We start from the raw sequence: 26,714 nt of genomic DNA on the forward strand, positions 1-26,714 counted from the left end.
ATGGTTATGAATCATAGACAGAGGTTATCGAATGGAGCCTTTTTATTGTACAGAGGATGCAGAGCCAGAGAAGTGAGGTGAGTTGTCTGTGGCTTAACGCGGACCCAAGAGGGTAAAAGCTTTAAGGGGATTGATTTCCTATGATATCTTTATATCAGAGATTGTTGGAAATGAGGAAGGCTATCGGTGCGATCTGCGTGGTCTGCCAATACTGTTTTCTGAATGATTCTTGATGACCGCTCACCTCATGGTCCTTTCTAACCAGTTTTCGTGGATTGTTTGCTATTCCCGGTGACACTGGAAGCAGACCAGAGACCTAGCTTGTAGATCTAGAGCTGGAAGGACCTTCCAAGGCCAGCTAAGCCAAACCTTTCATTCTCCAGAAGGGGAAAATTCAGAGAGGTGAAACAACTTGCCTAAAACCACACAGTTACGTAGCAGTAGTGGGATTACAGCTCAGGGCCTTAGACTGTTAATCCAGTGCTTTCCCTGAACTCCTTGTAGTGCTGCATGCTACAGTGTTACACTTCCAGTGAAGTTCAAAAAGCCCATTACAGTAGGAATCCTGAGGAATACTCAGAAAGGTATTTTACTCCCAGTGTCTATAAAGTAACAAGGCCAGCGGATTCCTTTTGTGGTTAATGAAAGGAAAGGATTTACATTCACATTGTACATTTTAATCGCCTATCTTATCTAAACTCAGAAATGACCTTACAAGCTTTTTTTTTTTTTTTTTCAATCTTATAGTTTTGAATCTAGCCCAAGGACAGCAACTACTAGGGACGGTTATTCCAACCAACTCTAGGGAAGGAAGATTTTACTTCCTTGTCCTCAGACCCTCCACCAAACAAATCTTTCTCCTGGAGGGTCTTTAGGGGAGGACCCAAGCAGGCCCAGTAGGAAAGAGATTGGGCAAATTACCTCCATTGCCCTGAGCAGTTTGGGGATTGGAAACAATAGTCTCAGAAGTACTTATATTAAAATGTATCAACTATGAATGAAAGAGCTTTTTACTCTGACACTTCCCCAGAAAAAGGAACCGTGGAGCAGGAGAAAGCGTGCAGGATCTCCAGCCAGAAGGTAGATCTTCATAATTCGACCAGCCTCGGCTATCTGACAAGTAATAATGCTACAGGAGCGTTTAAAGCAGGTCAGGTAACTTGTCCTCATGCTTTCTCCAGCAAGCCGGTGTCCCGATGGGCGGGGGGAGTTTGCTGAGGTTTGGAGCGAGTGGGCAGGCAGATGGATTCAAGCTCGGCCCCAAGCTAAATGGGATTGGGCGATGGGGCGGGGTCTGGGCAAAGAGGAGGGTCTATAAGATGTTGGTTCCACCCCCTCGACGCTCGCCCTACGCCTCCATCCGGGTCCTGTAGCCTCGTTCCCGGGCCGTATAAAGTTCGCCGGCCCCTTTGTTCGTTCTCATTGCGTAGTTGCGTCTCTCCTCTTCTCGTTGTCTAGGGTTCGGGGGCCTTGGAGACCGAGGGGGGCTACAACGCGTGCGTACAGAGCCGAGTTTTAGAGCGCGTGGTCGCGGCGGCGGGAAGCCAAAGTGGGTGAAGCCAGAAGCAGCCGGAAAGTCCAGCGTCCTCATTTTGCCCCTCCTGCCTAATCGGTGCGTAGGAGATGCCCAGCGGGAGGCTTTCGCTGCATTCCCCCCAGTTAGGTTGGTTTGGGCGGCGGTGGCCCTGCACTTTATTTATAAAGATGGAGGGAGTGGGCGCCATTTTAGGTGGCACTTCGGGCTGGTGGAGGGAGGAAAGGAAAGGGGTGAGGGGGGGGGGAGTAAGGGGGGGAGGGGGGTCCAGGCCGAGCTGTGATCTCTCCCAGGAACTTGTCCGAACAGCTTCTGAGCTGCTCCCGGGACTTGAGAAGCTTCAGCCTGCTTGGAGTTGGGGAGAGGAGGAGGGAGTGGGGGGGGGGGGGGAGAGGGGGTGAGTGAGCTAGAAGTGCTGGAGGAGAGGCGAGAGGCCCGCTTTGCGCTCTCAGGCCGCTCCCTGGCCTCCGGCGCTGGGAAGGGGCGGGGGGGGGAGGGAAAGGCGGGGAGGAGCGGGCCGATGCGAGGAGCCGGGCTGTCCCCGAGAAGGAGCTGCCGCCATTTTGTCTCAGAACCACGCGGTAGCCCGCGCGGGCCCCACTTGGGAGGGTGGAGCTGGGAGGGAGCCCGGACTCTCCTTCATTTCCCGTTTTCTTTCTCGGCGGGGTCTGCGCTGCCGTGGCCCCCGAGAGTGGGGTCCTGGCCGCTTCGGGAAAGTGGTGTCCCGTCCCGTTCCACCCTCCCTCCCCCACCCAGCTTCCTCGCCCCCCTCAAAGGGCGTCTAGGACTGCGGGGGCTCCGGTGCAGTCCTAGCCGAGTCCTTGGCGTGCCCTTGAGCGGCTTGGCCGCAAGCCTGTTAATCCGGCTCAATTTGGGGCAGCTGAGGGAGGTGCTCCTTGAGCTCCTGAGAGGCGAGGGGCCTGCTGGGGAGGGAAGGGGGGATAGGGGGGGGCTTAGCAAGTACTGAGCTGAAAGGCTGCTCAGAGAACAATCAATAAAAGATGAAGGGTGGAGTGGTGGCGTGATCGCGAGTAACTTTGTAACATTTGTTTAGTACACTTTAGGGGAAGTGAGAAGTTGTACTAGAAACTTTGTACCTTAGGTTGTAATTATGAAGTGCTATTTTGTGTAGGTCCTTTAGCTTTCTTGATGGTTTAAGTTTGGACCTAAATTCTGTTTTCTTTTCTTTTGTGGGCAGAATATAACAAAACCAGAATGGTTGAAGCAGATCGTCCAGGGAAACTGTTCGTAGGTGGACTAAATACTGAAACAAATGAGAAGGCTCTTGAAGCTGTATTTGGGAAATATGGGCGAATAGTGGAAGGTGAGATGCTTAATGGAAATTGGTTTCCCCTTACCTTCTCCCCAAAGGCTGAGCAATGATGAATTGAATAGTGTTGAACATGTGAAGTGATGATTTTTGTCCTCTCTAAGAAGTTCTGAGCTACTTTTTTGGGGAGGGGAGGGGGGGGTTGGGGAAAAGTGTCATGGTTTAGTAGTAATTGCAGCCAAATGATATTCTCCTTCGTTATAGTACTGCTGATGAAAGACAGGGAAACCAGCAAATCGAGGGGGTTTGCCTTTATTACTTTTGAAAGCCCTGCTGATGCAAAGGATGCTGCCAGAGACATGAATGGGAAGGTGAGATTCTACTCCTTGCAAAATGGTATTATGACTAACATTGTATAGTAGTTTGCATAAAGTACAAAATAAACTTTTAATTTCATTTGTCAGTAAAGTTTCTGGCTTTGGCCATTTATGTAATATCAAATTTTGTTTCTAATCAAAACCTAATAACTTTTCTTTCTGACCTCAGAATTCAAGTTTCCAGTAGGGTGTTAAACTAGCCTCCTGGTTTGGGGGAGAAGGGGTTACAGAGCTGAAATTTCGAATCCTGGTCTGCTTAAAGGTCTATAATCTAGACTTTATGGACAGGGAAGAAGAGTGAAAATGCTACTTGTTTTACTTCTATGTCTACATTCAGCTAGCATTCTGCACTTAAAGGTTCTTGATTTAATACATAGAAACTACATAAATTAAAGGGCAAGTTGAGCCCAATGTAAGCTGTGAAAAAATATTGGGTTTTCTGGATGGATTTCCTTGTTAAACCCCTATCTGGCAGATATATATATATATCTATTTATATATATATCTATATATCTTTATATATAGATATATATATAAAATTTCCATTTCCCTCTGTAACAAAAATTGAAGAGGGGGTAGTAAGATACAGGTTGTGGTAGGTATTAGTATCAATATGCCAGAACATTATAATATGTTAAATGTTAAACTGCTTTTTGTAAATTTTTTTTAAAGCTCCTGGATGGAAAATCGATTAAAGTTGAACAAGCCACTAAGCCAACCTTTGAAAGTGGTGGTAGACGAGGGCCACCACCTCCACCAAGAAGCAGAGGCCCTCCAAGAGGCCTTAGAGGAGGAGGAAGAGGAGGAAGTGGTGGAGGAACAAGGGGACCACCCTCACGTGGAGGACATATGGGTATAGTTTCTAAGTTAGCTTTTAAATAGCATAAGGGTAAAAATTTTGACTGAAAATTCTTAGTAAAATTCATAGATGTTCTACTTGGGTTTAAGACTCCCAGTCTTCCAAAGTATAGATATAAGTCTAAAACTATTCTCATTTTGGGCAAGTTGTTCCTTATCTAACTGATAAGGTCCAGAGTGAACAAACAGTTCCCTTCAACACAACCAATTCAAACTTAAGGACTCAATAACACATCTGTATGAGTGTTTGGATAAGAAAGATAAATCAGCCTTATTATGCAGCTGGAAAAAAATGGCTAGCATTTCACCACAGGGAAATAGGAATTTTCCTTTTATGGTCCTGTGAGTCTTCTCTCACATACCCCTTAAGAATTACATTCCCTTTTTACTTAAGCATGCTTTTAACCAAGATAAAAATTCAGTAATAAGATGCCCCAAAATGGTATTCTACCACTGCATGCAAAGTAAATGGCTGAATTAATATAAAATCTACCAAGGGAAAGCTCTTGATTAACTTAAAATAGATCATTTGTGGTTGGATAGCCAGGTTCTATAGTGGAAAGACGGCGTAGACTCCTTGGACATTATTTGTGTTATATGACCCATGGTCATTGTCAACTGATATAACACTTTTTTTTTTTTCCCTAATATAGACGATAGCGGATATTCTCTTAACTTCAACATGGGGTCTTCCAGGGGACCTCTTCCAGTAAAAAGAGGCCCACCACCACGTAGTGGTGGGGGTCCTCCACCTAAAAGATCTGCACCTTCAGGGCCAGTGCGCAGCAGTAGTGGAATGGGAGGAAGAGGTCAGTTCTATAGGTTGCCTAGTTGTAAATTTTGCTTCTCAAATAATAGTTTGGAGTGGGATATCATTCAAATATAATTGGTCTGCATGGTACTTAACACAGAGTAAGACTCTTAAAACAGTCCTTGAGGTTGGTTGGCTTAGAATCTTCAGACTAGGAAGGGACCTTGGCTCACCTAATCTAATCTTTCTAAACAAGAATCGTGTCTATAGACTGAGCAGAGATAAATACTTGTAGAACATTCTATTTTTGGACGGCTTTAACTGTTTTTCCTCATTGAGCAGAAGGTTGCCTCCAACTTCCATCCATTGTTTGTAGTTCTGTCCTCAGAGGCCAAAGAAAACAATCCAAATCTTCCATGTGAAAAGTTTATCAAATATTAGAAAGACTCTACCACATAGGCAATCCCCACCCCCAAGAGTAGACTACATATCAAATAGTTCAATGGATCCTTGTTTTGACTTTGCTCTTTAACAATGTGCTTTTATTAATAGCCTCTAAGATCTCAGTTGGCTTTTACATCCCCTTTCAATCACATTGGCCTGAATCACATCTTCCCATCCTGTACTTTTGTGCAATTGACTACAAAGTATGAGACTTGACATAAGTGATTACTATATGCCAAACACAGTGCTAAGTGTAAGGGAAAACTATGATGATTTGCCTTTGATCTCAATTTTTAAAAATGTTTTAAAAATGTTCTTTCCCTAGTTTCACGTAAAGACGATTTATTTAAAAAGTTTTTTTGAATTAGAATTTTTTCCTCCCTCATAATCCCTCTTCCCTGAGACAGTAAGCAAATTGTTGGGTATTATGTGTTCTGTCATTAAAAAAAAAAAAAAACCACGTCAGTTGAAGATACAACTCAAGAGAGGGGGAAACAAAATTTTAAAAATGTATCCTTTGGTCTACATTCAGTCCGCTCTGGATGTGGGTAGCATTTTTGAATCCTTTGGCATTGGATCATTATATTGCTGAAAATAGCTGGGTAATTTACAGTTTAATGTAGCTGTTAACTTATACAATGTTGTTGCTTTTGCTTACTTTGCATCAGCTTTTTACAGAAATCCCTGTTATGTCTTAATGGCAACAGTAACCATTCATTCAGCATGGGCATATACAATTTACTTGTTCAGTCATTCCCCAACAGATAATTCCATTTTGTTTTCATATTCCCCCCCACCCCCACCTCCATACTTGTATTTTTCCAATTACATGTAAGGATAGTTTTCAACTTTGACTTTGTAAAGATTTTGAGCTCCAAATTTTCTCCCTCTTTTCCTTTCCCCCAAGAAAGCAGGTACTGTTACAGGTCATATGTACAGTCACATTAAACATGTTTATGGAAGTCCTGTTGTGAAAAAAGAATCGCAACAAAAGGGGAAACCCCCGAGAAAGGAAAAGTTTAAAAAGTGAAAATGGTATGTTTATCTCTGCATTCAGACTCCCTAGTTCTTAACTCTGGATGTGGTCAGCATTTTCCATTAGGAGTCTTTTGGAATTGGGATGACCTCCATTATTTAACAGTGGTCATGTTCTTAACTGGCCAGATCCCCTTTCTATTCATCTGTGCCTCCACATAGAGGAACCTTAGGGATGGAGGCTTATGTTAAGTTAATCTCCCTGTGTTAACTTTTAAGGGCTTCATTTTGGGTTTAATTCAACCAGTTTTCTTCTGAGATTGTAAAGGAAGGATATATTTTCTTCTGGTATTATCTCTGACAGTAATAACCTAATCAAAAAAGGGAAATTTAATCCTGTTTGCTTTTGATAAGAATCTATCCATTCACAACAAGAAGCCATGTCTAGACATTTGCTAGGAATTCAGTCTAAACTTAATGGCTCATTTTTGAAGTTTGTCCCATTGGGACACAAGCTGCCTTTTGAAGCTTTCCTTCTATGGTATAGAAAAAAATGGAGGCAAGGAGGACTTGAGTAGTGCTTTTCAGAAAGTCTTCTCTCCATGTGAGGCTTTAGAGTCCTACCTCGTCGCAGCTATATTGTAAAAATGGCAAATGAGAAGGCTGAGGCAATTAGGGTTAAGTGACTTGCCTAGCTTCCACACAGCCAGGAAGTGTTCAGTGACTGAGACCAGATTTGAACTGACTTCAGGGTTGGTGCTCTATCCACTGCACCACCTAGCTGCCCCAGAAGTTAGAATTTTCAATGTCAGGATTTGAAATCGGATTTCAGAAATGCAGTCTCCATGTAGTAGGTACATTTTTATTGGCTTCAAATTGGGGAAAGACATTCAAGTGCTTAACAAATTACCCGAAATAGGCCACAACTTTAGGTTACCTGGGCCAAATGTGTAGTTGATCCCAGGGTTGGGATAGTAATATTGGAATCGCATCCGAAACAAGATTAGAGGAGAATTAAATGGTTAACATGAGATTTATACCTGTTTATTTTGTAGATAGACCTGGAAAAGTTTCTTGACAGAAACTTAAGCAGTTTTGTTAGTCTTAATGAATATGATCTCAAGGGGATTTAAGGATATTGAAAGTTTGTGAAACAGGCTTTTAAATTAGAAAGAACCAAAGTGAAAATTTTAAAAACTCGTTTATGCAACATTGCGGTCAGTTTGGTATACTGCCACTGTTTTAGATGAAGTTTTTTGTTTAAAGCTCCAGTGTCACGTGGGAGAGACAACTATGGAGGTCCACCCCGAAGGGACCCAATGCCGTCCAGAAGAGATGTTTATATGTCACCAAGAGATGATGGTTATAATACTAAGGACAGGTAAAGGGAAATCACAAAAAAATTCTCAAGTCTATTTTTGATGTTTTTTTTTTTTTTAGAAACTCGGATAATAAATAGTTGTGTTCTGTTTTAGCTATTCAAGCAGAGATTATCAAAGTTCTCGAGACAACAGAGATTATGCTCCACCTCCAAGAGATTATGCCTACCGTGATTATGGTCATTCCAGTTCACGTGACGATTATCAATCTAGAGGCTACAGGTACAGTGAGATGTGCATTTGTAGCTTGATGAAAGATTCATAATTTCCCCAAAAGTCTTCGTGGGGATTTAATCTGAAATAGCTTAAAACTGCATGGAGACTTTTGAGAGACTGTAAAATGTGATTTGTGAGCTGACTGAATATTTTGGTTTCTTGTATTTAGTGATCGTGATGGTTATGGTGGTCGTGATAGAGATTATTCAGATCACCCCAGTGGAGGTTCCTATAGAGATTCGTATGAGAGTTATGGTAAGAATTGAGTTTGAGGGTCTCTTAAGTTGATCTGTGCTTCTGTAGACCATGTGAATCAGTTTCAGGCTGTGCTTGCTTTTTGAGGGATTTTGTTTGCTTTGGGAGGGTGAACTGGCAGATTTGATTTTTTTGAGTTTTAAGGGCCTTGAAGTTTTGCTAAGGATTGCTTGCTTGAGGGGGAGGGTTGCTTGCTTTCAGGGGTAAAATTGGCAGTATTATGTGTTTTCCCCCCCAACAGTGAAAGTACCATTTTAAAATGCTAATTGACAAGATCAAATATTTACCATTACAATATGAAGCAAAGTCTACAGTTGCAACTTACCACTGGACAAATATGGCTGAGTTTCTACTGTAAAATAACGAGCTGTTCTGGAATGTCTTTAAAAGATGCCTCTTGAAATACACTCTTCAGTTTTTGCAAACAAACATAAACCATTCACTATTTCAGCAGATGAGCAATCCCCAGTATAAATTACCAGCAGTGGCAGATTTTACACGTTCATTCCAAAAAAAGTTAAACATATAATACAGGAATTCTTTAAATTCAGATTTAACTATTGTGTATATATAAGATTTATAGTGTTGCCATATTACCTGACCATTGACCCTGCAGGTAACTCACGTAGTGCTCCACCTGCTCGAGGGCCCCCTCCATCTTATGGTGGAAGCAGTCGCTATGATGATTACAGCAGAGATGGATATGGTGGAAGCAGAGAAAGTTATTCAAGCAGCCGAAGTGATATCTACTCAAGTGGTCGAGGAGATCGTGTCGGTCGACAAGATAGAGGGCTTCCGCCTTCTATGGATAGGGGATACCCTCCTCCACGTGATTCATACAGCAGCTCAAGCCGCGGAGCACCAAGAGGTGGCCGTGGAGGAAGCCGGTCTGATAGAGGAGGAGGCAGAAGCAGATATTAAAAAGAAAAAGCTAAAATTTTGGACCAAAACCCCCTTTCAAAAAAAAAAAAAAAAAAAAAAAAAAAAAAAAAAGCAAGTGGAGCTTGTTCTATCTTTACTACCAGAGGACTGCTAAAAAGGAAACAAAATTTGTTTTTCCTTTTTTTCTATTGCCTGTTAAGTTCCCCTCCATGATTTTTATGCTTTTATGAAGAACAAGTTAAAGCAATGTTTAATTTCATTTCAGATTTGTTTTCTTTCCAAAAGACAGATGTTAAATGTGTGAAATTTGAGCTCTGTGTACCAGTATTGTAAGTTTCAAAGTAAAAGTTTCCCTGAAAAGCTACCTTTCAATCCGGTTTTCCTCACAATTGATACCACCAGTTCTTCCACAAACATCCAACCATCTAAAATGGAAATGGATCCTTCTACTTTTCAAACTTGTCATTCTAAACCAATTAGATGTTTTGGAGGGTGGTGGGGGTTATGCTGCTCCTTAAAGATTTCAGGTTGTTCTTTTTGAAACTGAAATCTATGCAAGATTTCCCACTATTATCAGATGTTTAGTGAGGAAAAAATTTGAGTTTAAAAAAATCAGTAAACTTGAAACCACAAATGGATAGTAATGACTATACTTTGCCTTTTCCATCATTTTCTTGTGAATCTGCAAGACCATTCCCCCAAATAGGGAAAAAAAAAAAAACAACCATTTGCGTGTATTAAACAACAACAAAATTCTAAATAAAAGGTTTGACCAGTTCCAACAACGAAGCTTCAAAAATGCTTGCTCTTACTGTTTCAAATTTTTGCAACTCTGTAGTGTCTCACTTTTAAAGGAACAGCTTGATTCCAAAGGCAAAGGAGAAAATAGATAAGCAAAGAAGTTTAATCTTCAACTTCTCAAAGGCTTATGACTTCTAAAAACAAGTGACTCTTTCAGCATTCCACTTCAGATATAAAGCATCCAATGCCTGTGAAACAGCAAAGATGGTAAGCAAAGCAAACTAGTTTTTCCGTCTAAGTCAAAATTGAACAAAGTATCTTCCTCATAGTACAGCAAAACATGGCTGTACGTCATGGCAAATGGAAGTACTTTCTAGATAACCTTTGGAAAAGCAATATTCACTAGAGTTAGAAGTCCTACAAATTCGACATTTTCTTCTTGGATTTTTTTTAAAAGCATGTATAACACTTAAAAGCTTTTACAGTGCAGCTTTTATAGACAGATTACATTTTGGGTTGGGGAGGGGGGGGTTGGTTTTTCTTTATTTTGATGAAGACAAAGCTGCATATGCAATTTTTTCCCCCAAAATTATATCTATAGTCATCATGAATTGGCTTAAAATTGGGTGTTTTTCCCCCCAAGCAAGCCATTGCAAACTTAACATTTAGTTGGATGCCTGATTTGTTTTAGTTTCATTGAAACTCCACTATTATGGGGAAGAGTGAGTAGTCTTTTTTTTTTTTTCCTTTTCTTTTCTTTTTAATAAGCAAAACACAAAAACCTGAGGCAACATTAGCCAGGTCCAGCCGTGAAGTTGAAATGATGCTCTTGAATGTAGTAAACTTGAAGACTTACAACTAAAAATCCAATCTTTACACTGCACTATTCCTTCACAAATAAGTCAACTTAATGGATTTAACATGGCAGTCCACCATTGGAAAGGAATGAGAATCTGTAAGCCATGCAACTTAACATTAAGCCAGTCCAGACCAGTGAATCTGCCACCATTTTAAAGAGTAAAACTTGAAATAGTAAACTGCAAGTCTGAACTTGACTTAAACTTGCTGGAATCAAGGGCAGTTATAGGCTGGCAAATTCAGTGTTTTCTTTGGAAAATTTCGTGAGATAAATCCTATGTTTATAATTTTTGCAGGCTGATCATTGCTGTCAGGAATGCTGATTGTTAAATGCTGTTATCATTTATATACTAGAGATGGAAGAAAGCAGCTAATAAAATAAGGTAAGTAAATACACAGGATCTTAAACTTGATGCTGTGGTGGTGATAGAGGAAGCTATTTGCAAAAGCTTTTGATATATTTTCAGAATTAAAAAGAAAAATTTAATAGCTTTTTGTTTCAAAACATGTACCGGTAATTTTTCATCATTGACCTTTGCGAAACCTTCTGTTCCAACTTTTCCCCTCCTTCCCCCCACCCCTAGGTGGCAGGCAGTCCAATATGTGTTAAATGTGTTAAAGTATCTGTTAAATACAATATAAATACACATATACATATTTATACAATATAAATACACATATACATATCATATATGATGATATATCTATCATATAACATATCTGTTATCTGAATTTAACAGATAAGAGTAGAAATACTATGTTGTGGTCTATACTCATTCCCTGTAGCTTTCACTCTGGGTGTAGTTGGTTCTCTTCATTTAACGACTGGAACCGATTTGGATCATCGTTGTTGAAGAGAGCCACTTTGAAGCTTTTGATACATTCTTAGTTGAGCCTTGCAACAAGCCCTTTCTGACATATCTTTGGCAAATTAAGGCCCAGGGGGCATTTGAACCCAGGACTCAAAACAACAAATTTAAATAGGTTCTGGCCTCTGACTGTAAGCTCAGAGTTGTAAAGGGCTTATGCCAGGGATGTAGCATGACAGTTAACGAGAGATTAAGTGATAGAACCAGGTTCCAAAGCCATACATGTTATTTCCATGTGCCAAACTAACTTGAGGCTCTACCGTAACCTGTAAGAGGTAGGTGAGAATAATTGCTTTTTAAATTGTACCTACCATTTAAAATTGTTTCTTCCATTTTACAGAGTCACTATGAAGCAGGATGCTGAAATTTCACTGAAGTCAATTTCAACTAAGTTGATTTGTGCTGGCACTACAGTTTTTGCCTTGGATTAAGTTCTTGTGAACTGAGCTGAGCAAAGGGATTCGATGTTGGCTACTATGACCTTTTAACCCAAATATAGACTTTATTGGAAGTGTTACGGGGGGGGGGGGGGGGGGGAGTTGACAATTTGGGGCAACAGTAGAGCCTGTTACACATCTATAAGGCAGTAAGGTTTTGCAATTGGATTTTTTTTTGGGGGGGAAGGAGGGGGAGTCACGCAGTGTATGAAATTACAGGATTATTGGTAGGAATTGATTGGCCATTAAACCTTTAATTTTCTCTAACACGAGAATGGTTAGATTGAAGTTTGGGAAAAAAAATGGAAGACGATAGGGCTGGCTGTAGGAAAACAATTGGGGTAGGAAGAAATTTTCTTACTAGATGTATAAATGAAAAGTGAACCTTTCAGGTATTCATGCCTGAAGAATTGGTTTACTACCACGAAGTCCAAAAATGAAAATTGGATTGTATTTTGAAGCAGCCCAAAAGTAATGAACTGGGTGAGAGGTTTCATTTATTTGTTTTATACTTATGTTAGGGAATCTCTTCTCGCCTCACGGCTACCCTGTAAATTGGACGTTTAGTTAATGAAGCTAGCAGAAACAGGCAACTGCTACAAAAGTATATCATGGAGGGCTTTTTAATTTTTTTTTTTTTTAAAGCAGTAAAGATGTTACATGTGACATTAAATTCAGCTTGTTCCCTGTTCCCTTATGTACTTTAGAGTACAATGTTAATGTAAAAAGGGAATTCATTAGGGGTAGGATACTTTTCTGGAGCTCAGTAGTGAAACCTAAGCTTACATTTAGGAAAAAATTTGGATCTACATATCGGCTTTTGATTTTTATCTTTATCAAGTTGTCTGCAACTATGTTCTAAATATATCGATATAACTCCTATTTAGGCTGTGTCCAGAAGCTTAAGTAGCTACTTGGGACAGAAATTTATAGATTTTGCTTACTGATCGATTTTTCTGGTTCATTCTACTAAAAAAAATAAATAAAAACCACAACAGTAGCTTGCATTAATATAGTGCTTTTGAGGGGGAGCACTAATTACTCTTTTTTTTATATATTATATAATAGTATTTAGGTTTCTTTTGAGTAGATGATCTGTGTGGTAGTAAACCGTAGAAAAATAAGTGAGCAGATTTAGCAGGGAGTACTAACAAGTTAAGTCTAGTGTATGTAGTAAAGGGTAAAGAATTGTTGTACAACTTTGGAGATAGGAAATTTGGGAAAGCAGAATAATTAGTTGGATCCAGGTTTCCTGTTCACTGTTTGATTTGAAAGGTCAGTCTTTAAGGGAAGTAAAGGAGATGGAAAATACTTGGTGACTACCGGGTTGACCACTGATTATTTGAAACAAGACTTGGCAATTTATAATAAAACAATATAATAAATGTGACTGTGCTATCACTAGCTGGAATGTTTTGTGTTCAGAGCCTTTCATCTCACCTTATTAAAGTGTTTATATTGTACATTCTTGGTTTTATTGAATAAATGTACGGTTTTCTCTGTCACGGTTTCCTTGGGTGTATTTCAGATCAAGTGGCATGCTTCTCATGACTCGACATAATTTTGATTCATTCGAGCTGGAGCTTGCTACAGAGGTGAAGGAAAGCTACTTGGGAGGAGGGGCAGGAAGAGGGGAACCATGTAAAGTCCATTATTTCACTTCTGCTACAAATGAAACAGCAGTCTGCCATGTACTGAGCTTGAATTCACTGGAGTAAACCCCTAGTGTCATCGTCTCTTATCTCTGCCACCCCCAACTTCATCTAATAAATGACTTAACCAGCTAAGTCTAATTAATGTAGTAAAGGATCAAGAATCTTTCAAGATGGGAAATGGGAAAGCAGAATAAAGGGCCCCACGTGTGCTTTTTACTTTTGAAGGGTCTTTGATCCACAAAGCTCGAGGGAAAAAAAGAGAAAACTTTTAGCTAATGAGATATAATTGTGTTGTTGCTAGCTATAGAAATACTTGGGGAACTGTAGCTTGTGACCTTTTTCTTATCCCTAATGAGACAGTTGGAAATGGTTACTGTGGTTTGTTCTTCTCCCTGCTCTTGTTAACTAAAGTTCATATTGAAAGTCTTTCCTCTTCCTCCCATCCCCTCAGTCATGTTAGTGAAATGACAGATTCAATTTCAATCCCTTCCAAGGTTGATGAGGTTTTTATTCCTGAACCAAGTGTTGGCTAGTGGGAGGGAAGCATGCTGATTTACACACTCCTTATAGCGGGATTTGGGATGTCCTACCTGTTAGCATACCTACCACCTATTTTTTATGGCTCCTAAATTGGGAAAGGTAAATAAATTGGAACTTTCGAAGGTTACTGTTTCCAGGCCCCAGCAAATAGACTTTTTTTTTTTTTTTTGCTGGATCTTTTGGTAAGAGTTGAACAGAATGGTGATTCTATATAGGGTAGCAGTCATGAACCTTTTTGTGCCCCTCGGGATTCCCAATTTCTCCTACCCACATTATTTCACACTGAGATCATGCTGCAGTTGCAGTCATCCAAGAGAACTTAATCGTCCCTGCCTAGGAGAGCATCTTCCATTCTGACTTTATCCCGTATCCTTTACAAGGCCGATCTCACCTGTGCTTTCAGTCTTAGCTCATCGCCTCTTTAAATGCTTTTGGAATTCCCCAGAGGAAAACAAGGGGTTCTCACAAGCTGGAATAGCATAGTAAGGTGCATGGTAAATCTTGCTAGACTTGAAAGATTGGAGTGCAAACCTATTGCACTCAAGAACTTTGAGAGGCTCATTAGAAGACAGGTTACTGGATAATTTTATTTTTGCCTTTAGATGCTCAGGGTACCATTTAAGAGGTTGAGTTGTGGCGTCTGTCTGCAAGGAGTCTCCATAACCGTGAAATAGCATCCTGGAAGTAAGTGTAGAGATGGATTTTCCATTGTCTCTACCTACAAACACATTCAGCTTGCGAGAGCAAATCTTCCTTTGCTTTTCTCGCAGCATCGGGGTGAGTGGCCCATGGGTACTCGAGGAGATAACTTGGGTCTGTTAGAAAATTCAGTCCCACTTCAGCTTTCTAACTGCCACTTAGATTGAGTTCATTCTCAAGAACTTAGAGCTGGTGGCTCTCGTGAGCTTAGGCAGCACAGAAACACGAGACCTGTTCACTGGGGCTACACGAGTTGATTATTTGACAATCTGTGGCTTAATGATAGCCTTGTCTTCCCGCTGGGATTTAGATGCATTTGTTGGGTAGGTTAGGGCAGAACAAAATCCCCTTGCAAGGGAATATTTCTGCAGAGCCGAATGGTTATTCAATTGGTATGCTTTCCGCCATATGAAAGTCCACCTTATCTGAGATAAGTCATTGATATCAATGACTGAATTCCCAGTGCAGGATTCACAACTTCCAGTGAAACTTGGAAAGGAATATGGTACTGATGTTTCAAAGATGCATCTCATATGTGCTTTTCAGTCATCTTTGAGACTAACAAATGTCAGCCCAGTTCCAGAAAGCTTCAAAATGAAAGGGACTGGCCCCTAGTAACGTGGGTTCACTGCAAACTAATAGGCTGCTTGCATACTGCCATTCATCAATTCCACTACTTGATACGTACCCCAAAGAAATAAAAGTCAGAAGACTGTAGTCTAGAACTGAGAAATGGCTGACCAAGTTGATAATGGGAATATAGGTGCAACATACTGGCTAAATTGGAACAGGCTTCTGGGTCAGCAAGATTTGACTTCAAATCTGGTCTCTGACAGAGACTGGCTGTGTGATCTCGGGCAAGTCACTTAAATTCTGCTTTTTAATGCTATTCATGTTGCAGAGGTTTCAGCCTGCATTAGTAGAAGCTCCTCACCCACAGCTTCCCACGCCAATGAAATCACAGATTCAGTTCTTACCTCTTATGCATTAAGAGATGAAACATATGAGGAATTAAAAGAAAAACTGGGAGATTTGCATGAAGTAATACAGAATGAAATGCAGAGGCAGAAGGTGTGTGTGTATATACACATATATGTAGACACACATATATACATATACACATGTATACACACACACACATATATATAAGTATACACACACACACACACACACACACACAATATGAATAGAAAATATCACTAGTTCTAGTGAAACCAGTTCCAGCTATGGAGAACAGATAGTGAAACATACCTCCTTTCCCTCAACAGAGAGATGAGAGCTGCTAGAGGCAGAATGTCGCCCGCATTGTCAGATAGTATACGTTTGGATTTTGCTGGACATTTTTTTAGAGGTAGAGGATAGAGTATGACCAGAAAAGAGTATGACCATAAAAATCATGGTCTTGTTCTACAATGGAAGAAACCTGTATATGGTTGGACCCAGGCTGTCTGAGAAGGATTTGGCCTCCCTTGAGACTGCCTTCAATTTATCCTCTCTCTTTCATGATCAGAAGCAAAAGCTGAAGGAGATGGGAGATCTTGTTTCTTCAAAGGACCATAGATCCATAGCTGGAAGGGACCATGGGACCATCAAGTCCAACCCCCTCATTTTACAAAGTATTTAACAGACCCAGAGAGATTGAGTTATCCCATTCATCCAGCCAGTAAATTTTGGGTAGAATTTGAACCCAGATCCTCTTAGCCACTATGTCATGTCACCTTCATGCTCATTTCTTTCCTATCTTAAAGGGGAAGGGGGGAAAAAGCAACCGCTTTACTTTGTCTTACTGTTCTATCTAGTTAGCCAACTAATTTCTTTCTTTTCTACTGCTAGCAGATCTTCTGTAGCCACTGCCTGATTCCTTACTTTTCAGTCATGTCCAAATTTTGGTGATTGTAATTGGAGTCTTCATGGCGAAGACCCTGGAGTGATCTGCCATGCCCTTCTCCAGCTCATTATCCACATGAGGAAACTGAGGTAAACGCCCAAGTGACTTGCCTGGGGTCACAGGTTAGATTTGAACTCGGAAAGATGCATTCTGTCCACTGCAGTGTCGCCTACTGCCTTCCTCGCTATCTTACTCCTATTTGCTTTTAGTTCCTGTCATGCCTTCCCTCACCCCCTCTTCTACTAAAATGGCTCTTTCTGAGGTAACATTTAAATGATCTTTTCATCATTCAATTTAGTTTTTTCTAACTACTTCTCCTTAGCTCTAGAGCACTGGACATTTTTGCCTTCGTGAAACTCCTTCCCTCGCCTTCTGTGGCAATAGATTGTTCTGTGCGTTTCAGAAGGGACGTGGAGTCGAGAAAGGACTCTGACCAGAAAGGCCGAATTGAAGAAATGGAGAATAGGACAGTCTGGCTGGAGCATTAGAGTAGCGGCTCGGTAGTGGGCAATTAGTAGGGAAATCGGTTCGAATCTGGTGATGGTAAGCTGAAGGGGTTTGGACGTACAGCTCTGATCACCGTTCTTCACAAATGGTCCAGATGAGAGACAATGAAAGCTCTGAAGTGGAGTGTTCTCGGCGAGAAGGATAAAGAAAAATAGTTCTGAGAGCGTTGCAAGGGAGGAGAGAGGATGGAGCAAGTGATTGAATTCTCCTTTTCCCTTATTTCCTACCTCCAAAGCTCAGCAGACTGAAGGGACCTAGACAGGTGGTCAGAGGTAGCCTCTGAACCCCTTTATAGCTTAGAAATGATTGAGGACCCCCAAGAACTTTGCATTATATGAAATATATATATTATATACATATGGAGTGATGGATATATCTGCCATGCTAGGAATGACATTTTACCATTATTGTGAAAATAGTTTTGACTTTTGGGACCCCTTGAAAGGGTCTTAGGGACGCCAAGAGTTCCCAGAGCAAACTTTGAGAACCCCTGGCAAAAAGCGGAAAGTGAATGAGATCCCTGAGGGAGAGAATGTAGAGAAGAGATCCCAAGATGAGAGACCTTATATATTCACCCCTCTCACTCATGTGTATGTGTGTGTGTGTATACACACACATATGCTCACGTACACACTCATGGATATATACTCACGTATATACGTACTCGTGTATATACTCACATATACACACGTTCACCTGCACATATACTCGTACATACTCGTATATATTCACATACACACATTTGTGGATATATATGCTCACACACACAGAGGCACACATATACATGCAGAGTCACATACATTCATACTCACATATATTCTCACACATACACACGTATACAAACATATCTACTCAGACATTTACACTCATGTATATGTGTATATTTACTTATATGCATATATACTCATGCTCATGTATATATAGATACACACATATATACACTCGTGTATACACACACATTACATCCATATACGTATACACACGTATGTGTGTGCGATCATATATTCACACATGCTTATACATAAAAAACTCATGTATATACTCACATGTGCATATGTATGTATGTGTGTGTTTATAGAATATATATACAGACACATTCATGTGAGGGTGAGGGGAGCTGGGAGAGAGCTGGAACACTCAAAGTGGGAAAGGGTGAGGACCTGAAGGGGAAGGAAGATAGAGACTGGAGTCACGACACTTGGATTTGGGGGCCAGTTCCGCCATTTTCAGCCTCCATGACTTGGATTCCTTCTCCCTCCCCCAAGAGTATTAATACATCTAGTGCTGCCCTTAATTAGCAGAGCACATCGCTTTTTGGCAGTCATTATTCTTTAATCTTATTTAGAGTCATCTGAATAAAATTGTATGTATGTATGTGTTTATTTGACTGCTGAGGCAATTGGGCTTAAGTGACTTGCCCAGGGTCACACAGCTAGGAAGTATTCAAGTGTCTGAGTCGGATTTAAACTCGCGTCCTCCTGACTTCAGGTCCCGCGCTCTATCCACTGCACCTATCTATCTATCTGTCTATCTAGCTGCCCCCATGTATTTAGCTTTTAGCATTTTAAGGCCCAGTTGAAGTTCCTTTCTTTGTGAATTTTCCAAGTTCCTGTTCTTCCCCTTTGATGTTGTAGTAGTCTTTTGTTTTAAAACTTGGTCATTGTTTTAAGGCTCATCTTGCCGCCCTTTACTTTTTGTTGAATGAATATGGGCTACCTAGGAAAAAGGAACCGCATTTGGAGTCAGAAGGACCCGCCTTCAAATCTTGACTCCGCTATATTTACTATCCACGTGACCCTTGGTCTTGTCACAACTCTGGGCCTCGGTTTCCTCCTCTGTAAAATGAGGAGGTTGTCTAAATGGTCTCTGAGGTCCCCTCCTATTCTAGATCTGTGATAGGGGTGGGGGGGGTATGTAAAACCGCACTGAATTCAACATGGTCCCTTATACCCAAATCCTCGATAAATATTTCTCATAGTTTCAACAGACTCCAAGGAGCTCAGTTGAGTTAGAGGGGATGACTTGAGAAAATACCCATAAGTCCACGGACATGGAGAGACATGTGAAAATGATGCAAGTAAGTGCAAAGCCATGAGATCCCATTCAGGGAAAGGCTCGTGAAGGAGGGGCATTTGAGCTGGACTTAGGCTGGAGTGAGGGAAGAGGTATGTCTGAGAACAATACCGTAGGAGCAAAAGCATAGAGGTGGGGGGCCACACTAGCTCCTTAGAAGGCTCAGTGGTACATGACAAAATAAACATTTCTCTTGCATGTAGATCACCCACATTCCCAGAGTATCCTTCTCTTCCCCTCCCAAGCCATCTCTTAAGAAAGAATGAAAAAGAGGGGAAAAAACTCAGTTTAGCAAAATCAACTCACATATTGGAAAGGGCCTGACATTTGGTTAAGAATATATAATATAGGGGGCAGCTAGATGGTGCAGTGGATAGAGCACCCAGCCCTGAAGTCAAGAGGATCTGAGTTCAAACCTGGCCTCAGACACTTAACACTTCCTAGTTGTGTGACCCTGGGCAAGTCACTTAATCCCAATTGCTTCAGCAAAAAAAAAAAAAAAAGAATATATGATCTGGGAGGCAGCTAGGTGATGTTGAAGTGGATAGACCACTGACCTTGGAGTTAGGAGGCCACGAGTTCAAATCTGGTCTCAGACACTTAATCCAGCCTCGCTATGTGACCCTGGGCAAGTCACTTAACTTGAGAGAGAAAAAAAGAGAAAAGGGAGGGAAAGAGACAGAGAGAACAAACACATTACCTGGGAACATGATTTCATTCAAAATGTTGACATGGAAGAAGCAGTGGTACAGTGGAAAGAATACTGGTTCTGAATTCAAATCCTATCTGGGACATTTGCTACCTGCGTGACCTCAGGCCAATGACTTGACCTCCCTAAGGCTCAGTTTCCTCATCTGTGAAGTGAGAGGCCTTTTGAGGCTCGCTCTACTATGAGCTCATGGCCTGTCGGCCAGTGAAGGATGGTGAAAATGTATTTCCCTAGAAATTCACAAATCTAATCAAAAAGACTTTTTAAAATTTTGAGTTAAGTTTTAATAGTGAAGCAACTTATTGGGAATTCAAGTAAAAAAGATAAACAAAGATTCCAGTCTCACTGAAGTGTCTTAGGTAAAAACCAGCAACAGGAAATTATAAGTGGCCAAGAAGGAGCAGGATTTCAGAAAACCTGGTGGTGTTTTGGTTTTTGCAACTTTCCTGGCAACCCTTGAAGCTCAAACTTTTCTTTTATTATTATTCTTATTACAATTTTATTTTCAAAACATAGGCGTGGATCATTTTTCAACATCAATCCTCGCAAAAGGACTTTCAACCGGAAAGGAGGAATAGCAGGGGGGATGAACAAATTTACAGGGGACATAATTCAAGAAAAGAGGTGGGAATTATGCCCTAGTCTCAGATACCTATACACAAATGCAACAAAGTATGGGGAACAAGCAAAGTATTTGAACTAGAGCTCATAATTTTTATTGTTCAGTCGGTTTTCAGTTGGGTCCGATTCTTCACGATCCTATTTGTGTTTGTTTGTTTGTTTTTTGACAAAGATACTGAAGTGATTTGCCATTTCCTTCTCTAGTCCATTTTACAGATGAGAAAACGGAGGCAAACAGAGTGAAGTCACTTGCCCAGGGTCAGACAACTAGCAAGTTTCTCATGTCAAATTTGAACTCTGTCCTCCCGACTCCATAGTGGGCCCTCTGGTCTCTGCAGGCAGCACCACCCAGCTCCCTAGAGCTCTTAATGCAAGGAGGCAGATTTGCTCTCATACATATCACTGAGATTTGGGGAAATGAGTTCTCTGACTGGATTAGGGCTTTGCAAAGATATAGTGGATTCAGAAGAAACTAAACAGATTAAAAAGTGTGTGTGTGTGTGTGTGTGTGTGTGTGTGTGTGTGTGTGTGTGAGAGAGAGAGAGAGAGAGAGAGAGAGAGAGATAGAGAGAGAGAGAGAAGAGAGAGAGAGAGAGAGAGAGAGAGAGAGAGAGAGAGAGAGAGAGAGAGAAGGGAACAACAGTAATGTTCCAGATAGGAGGAATAGAAAAGATAAGAACATCTGAAAGGTGAGTGGAGAAGACTTGGCCAACTAACTAGCTCTTGGCACTCTGGAACATGTCCCTGACCTAACCACAGTCAGCCACCCAGTAACTGTGCTGATACCTACTACTATAATTGGGAAACTTGCTTCTTGTCTGTATCTTTGAAATAAAATGGCACGAGTAATTTTTGTTAATGAAAAACAAAATTGTGTGTGTGTGTGTGTGTGTGTGTGTGTGTGTGTGTGATGCTGGGGCTAGCTTTCTGGAGGACCTCTGGAATGGCCTTGGTCTCAGTGCAGGAGGCAGGAGAGCCACCAGGAGGATGGTCAAAGATAGAATGTCCCTCTTCCAGTCTTTCTCAGTCCTTATAGACCTTATTATAGTTACCTCATTACAGCATACTGATTATGTGTGAACTAGAGAACCATGACATCACCACGCTAAGCACTAAGTATGTGTCTACTAGAGAACCAATATGTCATCCGTTCCACTGAGTTAACACCTTGTTGTAAGCATCCTTGTTTCCAGTATACTTCTCCAGAGGTCCGGCCGGCCCTCAGTCTCTCTATCTGGGTCTGTAGAATTCCTTTTTTCCCCTTTTATTCTTTTTTCCCTTTTGTGAGGCAATTGGGGTTCGTTGACTCGCCCAGGGTCACCTAGTTAAACGTCCCAGTTTAGATTTGAACTCAGGTGCTCTGACTCCAGGGCTGGTGACGTACGCGCTATAGCGCCATCTAGTGGCCCTTATAGTTCCAACCTTCAGCAACATAGATTATAACCCATCCATCCCTATTCATCCTGTATGACCTGTTTCTCCCGTTAAGTTCCCCTCAATAAGTCCACCCAGTGCTCTGCAGGCCTCCATCAATTTTGACATAATAAGGATGCCAGCGAGATAATAGGGACTGTTCGCTTGTTTCCCCTACCCCCACCATGTGACGGACTCATCTTTTTCTAATGTACATTTTCAGATAGCTCCTTTGATAAAACGTTCTCTTCTCTAAAATATAATGTTCTCTGGGAGCAGGTTTCTCGGGGAGCTTCTGGAGGCAGCCTTAGTTTCAGTTCAGAGTAATAATCACCCCAAATGCAGCAGGAGTTAAAGTCCAAATCCTTTATTTTCTCTTATTTTTCCTTGGGCCCGGTTAGTTTTCTTAGAGGCCTCTCTCTCTCCTTGGTTCCGAGAGCTCCTGCCGCCAGTCCTTTGCCTCTGCCGGCTTCAGACTCCAGCCGCACAAAGGTGGAAGGTGGAATGAATCTGACTCCGCCTCCGAGAGTGGGCTTGTGGGTCTGGCCCTGAGACCTCCTCCTTATATGCCCCACACTGAGTATACATTACATCACTAGGAAACCATTATTTGTTGTAGGATTAAATCAATGCTAAACTAGATTTAACCACTGTCTCCTCAATTCCACTTAGTACCTTGTTTCAAGTTCTGGCCCATAACATCTCCTCGTAGGATCAGATCAATCATACTGAACCAGGCTAAATGAGATAACTATTGTCTCTCTCAATTCCAACGACTTAGTACCTTGCAAGAATCTTAACACTCTGACATCATTTTGGGGGTGTTCTGTAGTACAGCCAGCTCACATTTAGCATAAAGCCACCTCGCCGTTGACCGCTGGGAGATACGTTCATCCTTAGTTTCTGTTGGGCTCCCATGCCTCATGCCCCTCGAATATCGCTATTAAAAAGACGGTCCTTTGTTTCTGGGAGAAGTTTGGAGTTATTAAGGAAGTTTGATAATTTCCCGAGACCATTCCAGCTCATATCGTGTCTTTGACACGGATCCGCTCGTGGAAAGAAATCTGGGAACCAGAAAAGCATTTGAGTGAAGACCAAGTGAGGCAAAAGTAGAAGTAAGAATGTCATTGGAATTTATGACAGATAACCCGCACGGAAACAGGAAATAGATGGATGAGAAATTCAGGAAACAGATCTTCAGCCTGTTATAAAGGCCTGATATAATGGTGATGGATGATTTCAATTATCTGGACATCTGCTGGCGTTCTCCCCCTATCAAAAGCAGAGTTCCTGATTTGCTTTAATGAGCGTCAATGGCACAATATGGCGAAAGGATCTGGGATTTTAGACTGCTTTGTGAAAGGCATAATACCAGCTCTAGAGGGATTAGAATCTTATTGCCCTCTCCCCGATGATGTCACATCTCTTGTCTTGGGGCAAGCCCTAGATCCAATGTTTTCAGGAGAACATTGATAAACTGGAAAGCGTTCAGGGAAGCGTAGCCTAAGAGAGTGAGGGACCCGCAGGGAAAAAAGTTGGGGAGGGGAAGGTTGGAAGTTGGGAAAGAGAGGAACACGATCTTCAAGAACCAGAAACAATGGGGAGAAGGTTGAGTTTGTATGGTAGGAAATGTTTCTGAAGACGAGGGCTATATACAGTTGGGAAGGGGTTGTCTTGGACGGTAATGGGCTTCCTCTCTCCCTCTAAAGCCAAAGCACAGACTGAGGCCTCCTGGAGCTGTGTTGTGTCAGCCCAGGCAGGCCACGATGTGACTCCATGGAGAAGGTAATCGACCAATTAGAGGATGGGAAGATATAATATCCCAGTCTCCCTGTGATAGTCAATTAGAGCCCGGGTCCCATACGACATTTATCCTTGCCCCCCCCGCCCCCAAACACCCTACTATTCCTCCCCTCCCTCTGCTGTGCTAGATGTCCACCTTCCTCATTCTAATTCTGGTGCTCACTGGTAACTGCTAATTCACCACCACACAGAGCAGTGTGCCCCTGGGAAAATCCCATCGTCACCCCCTGCCCTTGGTGGCTATGGCAGGTATCCTGGGAAAGTAGGCTCTGCCCTGGAGGGCAGGGATGGCTGAGTAAGGGCCTAACCCCCACCTCCTTTTCGTTTTATGTGGGCCAGAATGAGTCATACAGTATGAGCGAGCATCGATAGATGAATAGATGGATTGAGAGTCCCATCTCTGCTCTCATTATTATATATGATCCTTCCCCCAAAACCTACCTCTTTTCAGAACTCCCATATTCCTATTTTTAATTTTTTTTTTTTTTTTTTTTTGCTGAGGCAGTTGGGGTTAAGTGACTTGCCCAGGGTCACACAGCCAGGCAGTGGTAAGTGTCTGAAGCCACATTTGAACTCGGGTCCTCCTGACTTCAGGGTTGATACACTACTCACTGTGCCACCTAGCTGCCCCTGTTTCGTTTTTTAATGGACAAAAATGTATTTTTTTCTTCTGATCTCTCTCCATTTAAAAATGAAAAATCCTTGTGACAAATATCAACAGTGGATATCCACACATAGACATGTGCACATATATGTATGTATATGGTATATAATATACACACTACTTATATACAGTGTCATTCTGCATCCTGAGTCCATGTAACAGGCTGCATCATGGGCCCGGGGAATGCCGGTCGGCCACTGTGCCGGTCAGAGTTAGGAAGTCTTTCCCAGTTGTCTGTGAACTTCCTCTGTTACTGGTCAGTGGGCATCATCATCCTGCTGGTGACCAAGGGTTGCAATAACCTTGTCCTCAGCAACCCTCAACCCTCCCCATCCTGTTCATCTCCGTGGCTTTCAAGTCTTCTTGTTTCTCCTCCCACATCTCTCACATCTGTGCCCTTCTCTTCACTCACAAGGACCCTCATTTCCTCTAGCCCAGACTCTTAATTTTTTTATAATATACTTATTATATTTATTTATTTATTTATTGTTTTCCAAATACATGCAAAGATAGTTTTTTCTTCCTCCTTCCTTCCATCCTTCTTTCCTTCCCTCCTTCCCTCTTTCCCTCCTTCCCTCCTTCCTTCCTTCCCTCTTTTCCTCCTTCCCTCCTTCCTTCCTTCCTTCCTTCCTTCCCTCCTTCCCTCCCTCCTTTCTTCCTTCCCTCCTTCCTTCCTTCCTTTGTTCTTTCCTTCCTCCTTACCCCCTTCCTTCCCTCCTTCTTTCCCTCCTTCCTCCCTCCTTTCCTCTTTCTTTCTCTATTTCTTTCTCTCCTCTCTCTTTCTTTCTTTCTTTCTTTCTTTTATTCTCTCTCTATATCTTTCTTTCTCTTCCTCCCTCCCTCTTTCTTTCTTTCTTTCTTTCTTTCTTTCTTCCTTCCTTCCTTCCTTCCTTCCTTCCTTCCTTCCTTCCTTCCTTCCTTTCTTTTTCTTTCTTTCTTTCTTCTTTCTCTTTCTTTCTTTCTTTCTTTCTTTTCTTTCTTCTTTCTTTCTTTCTTTCTTTCTTTCTTTCTTTCTTTCTTTCTTATAATGGCCTAAGGTCTACTTTAATGATATAAATAATATACACCTGTATTTGGTTTGGAGTAGGGGGATTATTTTCTTTTTCTTTTTAATTAAAAAATAATAGCTTTTTATTTTCAAAATACATGCAAAGATAGTTTCCAACATTCACCCTTGCAAAATCTTGTCTTCCAATTTTTGCTCCCTCTTTCCCCCCACCCCCTCCCCTAGATAGCAAACAATCCAATATAGGTTAAGCGCATGCAAACCTTCTAAACATATTTCCATATTTGTCATGCTGTGCAAGAAAAATCAGATAAAAAGTAGCTTTAGTAGGAAACTCCTTTTCTAAAAAAAAGAATTAAATTGTAATGCATATGTACAGAGAACTTCCAGTGATAAAAGTACAAAAATGAAGAAATTTTATAAAACTCTGAATAAAGAATAAATGAATGATGTTCCCCTTTTGAATATAGAAAATGTAGTATTCTGAAATCTTATTTCATTTTCTTCAGGAAACTTCTAACTGGTGTCCCTTGCCTCAAGCAAAGACTTCACTCCAGTCTATCCTCTAGTCAACTGCTGAAGTAATTTTCCAAAAGTGTCACTCTGACTCATGTCACTCAGCTCCCCGGTAAACTCTAGTGGCCCCCTTTAAAGTCTAGGATCAAATATCATTTCCTTTTTTAGCTCAGCTTTTTTAGATGTCTATTTTGGTGCTAGTTTTACAATGTATGTAATTATTAACACTGGACAGCTGGTGGTGCTGTAGTGACTAAAGTAAAGGGCCTGGAGTCAGGAACACTAGTTAGTCTTCCTTAGTTCAAATCCAGCCTCAGACACTTACTAGCTCTGTGACTCTGGGCAGGGTCACTTCACCCTATTTGCCTCAGTTTCCTCATCTGTAAAATGAGCTGGAGGAGAAAGTGACAAACCCCTCCAATATCTCTGCCAAGAAAACCCCAAATGGGGTCACGGATAGTCGGACATGACCGAAATGATTGAACAAAAACAACAAGACTATTAGCACAAGAGTACATGTATAACCATGATCAAGTAGGATTTATTCCAGGAATGCAGGGCTGGTTCAATATTAGGAAAACTATCAGTATAATTGGCCATATTAATAATCAAATTAACAAAAACCATATGATCATCTCAATAGATGCAGAAAAAGCATTTGATAAAATCCAACATCCATTCCTATTAAAAACTCTTGAGAGTATAGGAATAAATGGACTTTTCCTTAAAATAATCAATAGCATCTATTTAAAACCAGCAGTAAGCATCCTATGT

The 26,714-nt window shown here is 41.3% G+C and overlaps 1 protein-coding gene and 1 non-coding gene across 3 annotated transcripts; both read left to right on the top strand.

Annotated features, from left to right (window-relative positions):
* Nucleotides 1-1,381: 1,381 nt before the first annotated feature.
* Nucleotides 1,382-9,065, top strand: RBMX (RNA binding motif protein X-linked). Of its 2 annotated transcripts, none has more exons than XM_051969227.1 (9): nucleotides 1,382-1,663; nucleotides 2,733-2,858; nucleotides 3,069-3,175; nucleotides 3,854-4,034; nucleotides 4,693-4,848; nucleotides 7,476-7,590; nucleotides 7,685-7,810; nucleotides 7,974-8,059; nucleotides 8,676-9,065. In XM_051969227.1, exons 1-9 carry the CDS (start codon nucleotides 1,624-1,626, stop codon nucleotides 8,978-8,980), a joined length of 1,242 nt encoding a protein of 413 aa, XP_051825187.1. In that variant the 5' UTR covers nucleotides 1,382-1,623; the 3' UTR covers nucleotides 8,981-9,065. The 2 variants fall into 2 exon arrangements, with proteins under 2 accessions (XP_051825187.1, XP_051825188.1); XM_051969228.1 differs by having other exon boundaries at nucleotides 1,382-1,612.
* On the top strand, nucleotides 2,911-2,981 carry LOC127543288 (small nucleolar RNA SNORD61). The gene has a single exon (XR_007949192.1). It is a non-coding gene; the product is annotated as a small nucleolar RNA SNORD61 (small nucleolar RNA).
* Nucleotides 9,066-26,714: the final 17,649 nt, after the last annotated feature.

Source organism: Antechinus flavipes, chromosome X (assembly GCF_016432865.1).
Source record: "Antechinus flavipes isolate AdamAnt ecotype Samford, QLD, Australia chromosome X, AdamAnt_v2, whole genome shotgun sequence".
NCBI lineage: Eukaryota > Metazoa > Chordata > Mammalia > Dasyuromorphia > Dasyuridae > Antechinus > Antechinus flavipes.

Bases quoted from the DNA above. Each gene is read 5' to 3' on its own strand.
- RBMX (XM_051969227.1), top strand. From the start codon at position 1,624: ATGCCCAGCGGGAGGCTTTCGCTGCATTCCCCCCAGTTAG. The intron at 3,176-3,853 runs GTGAGATTCTAC...TTTTTTTTAAAG, and splicing joins CCAGAGACATGAATGGGAAG to CTCCTGGATGGAAAATCGAT. The intron at 7,811-7,973 runs GTACAGTGAGAT...TCTTGTATTTAG, and splicing joins TATCAATCTAGAGGCTACAG to TGATCGTGATGGTTATGGTG.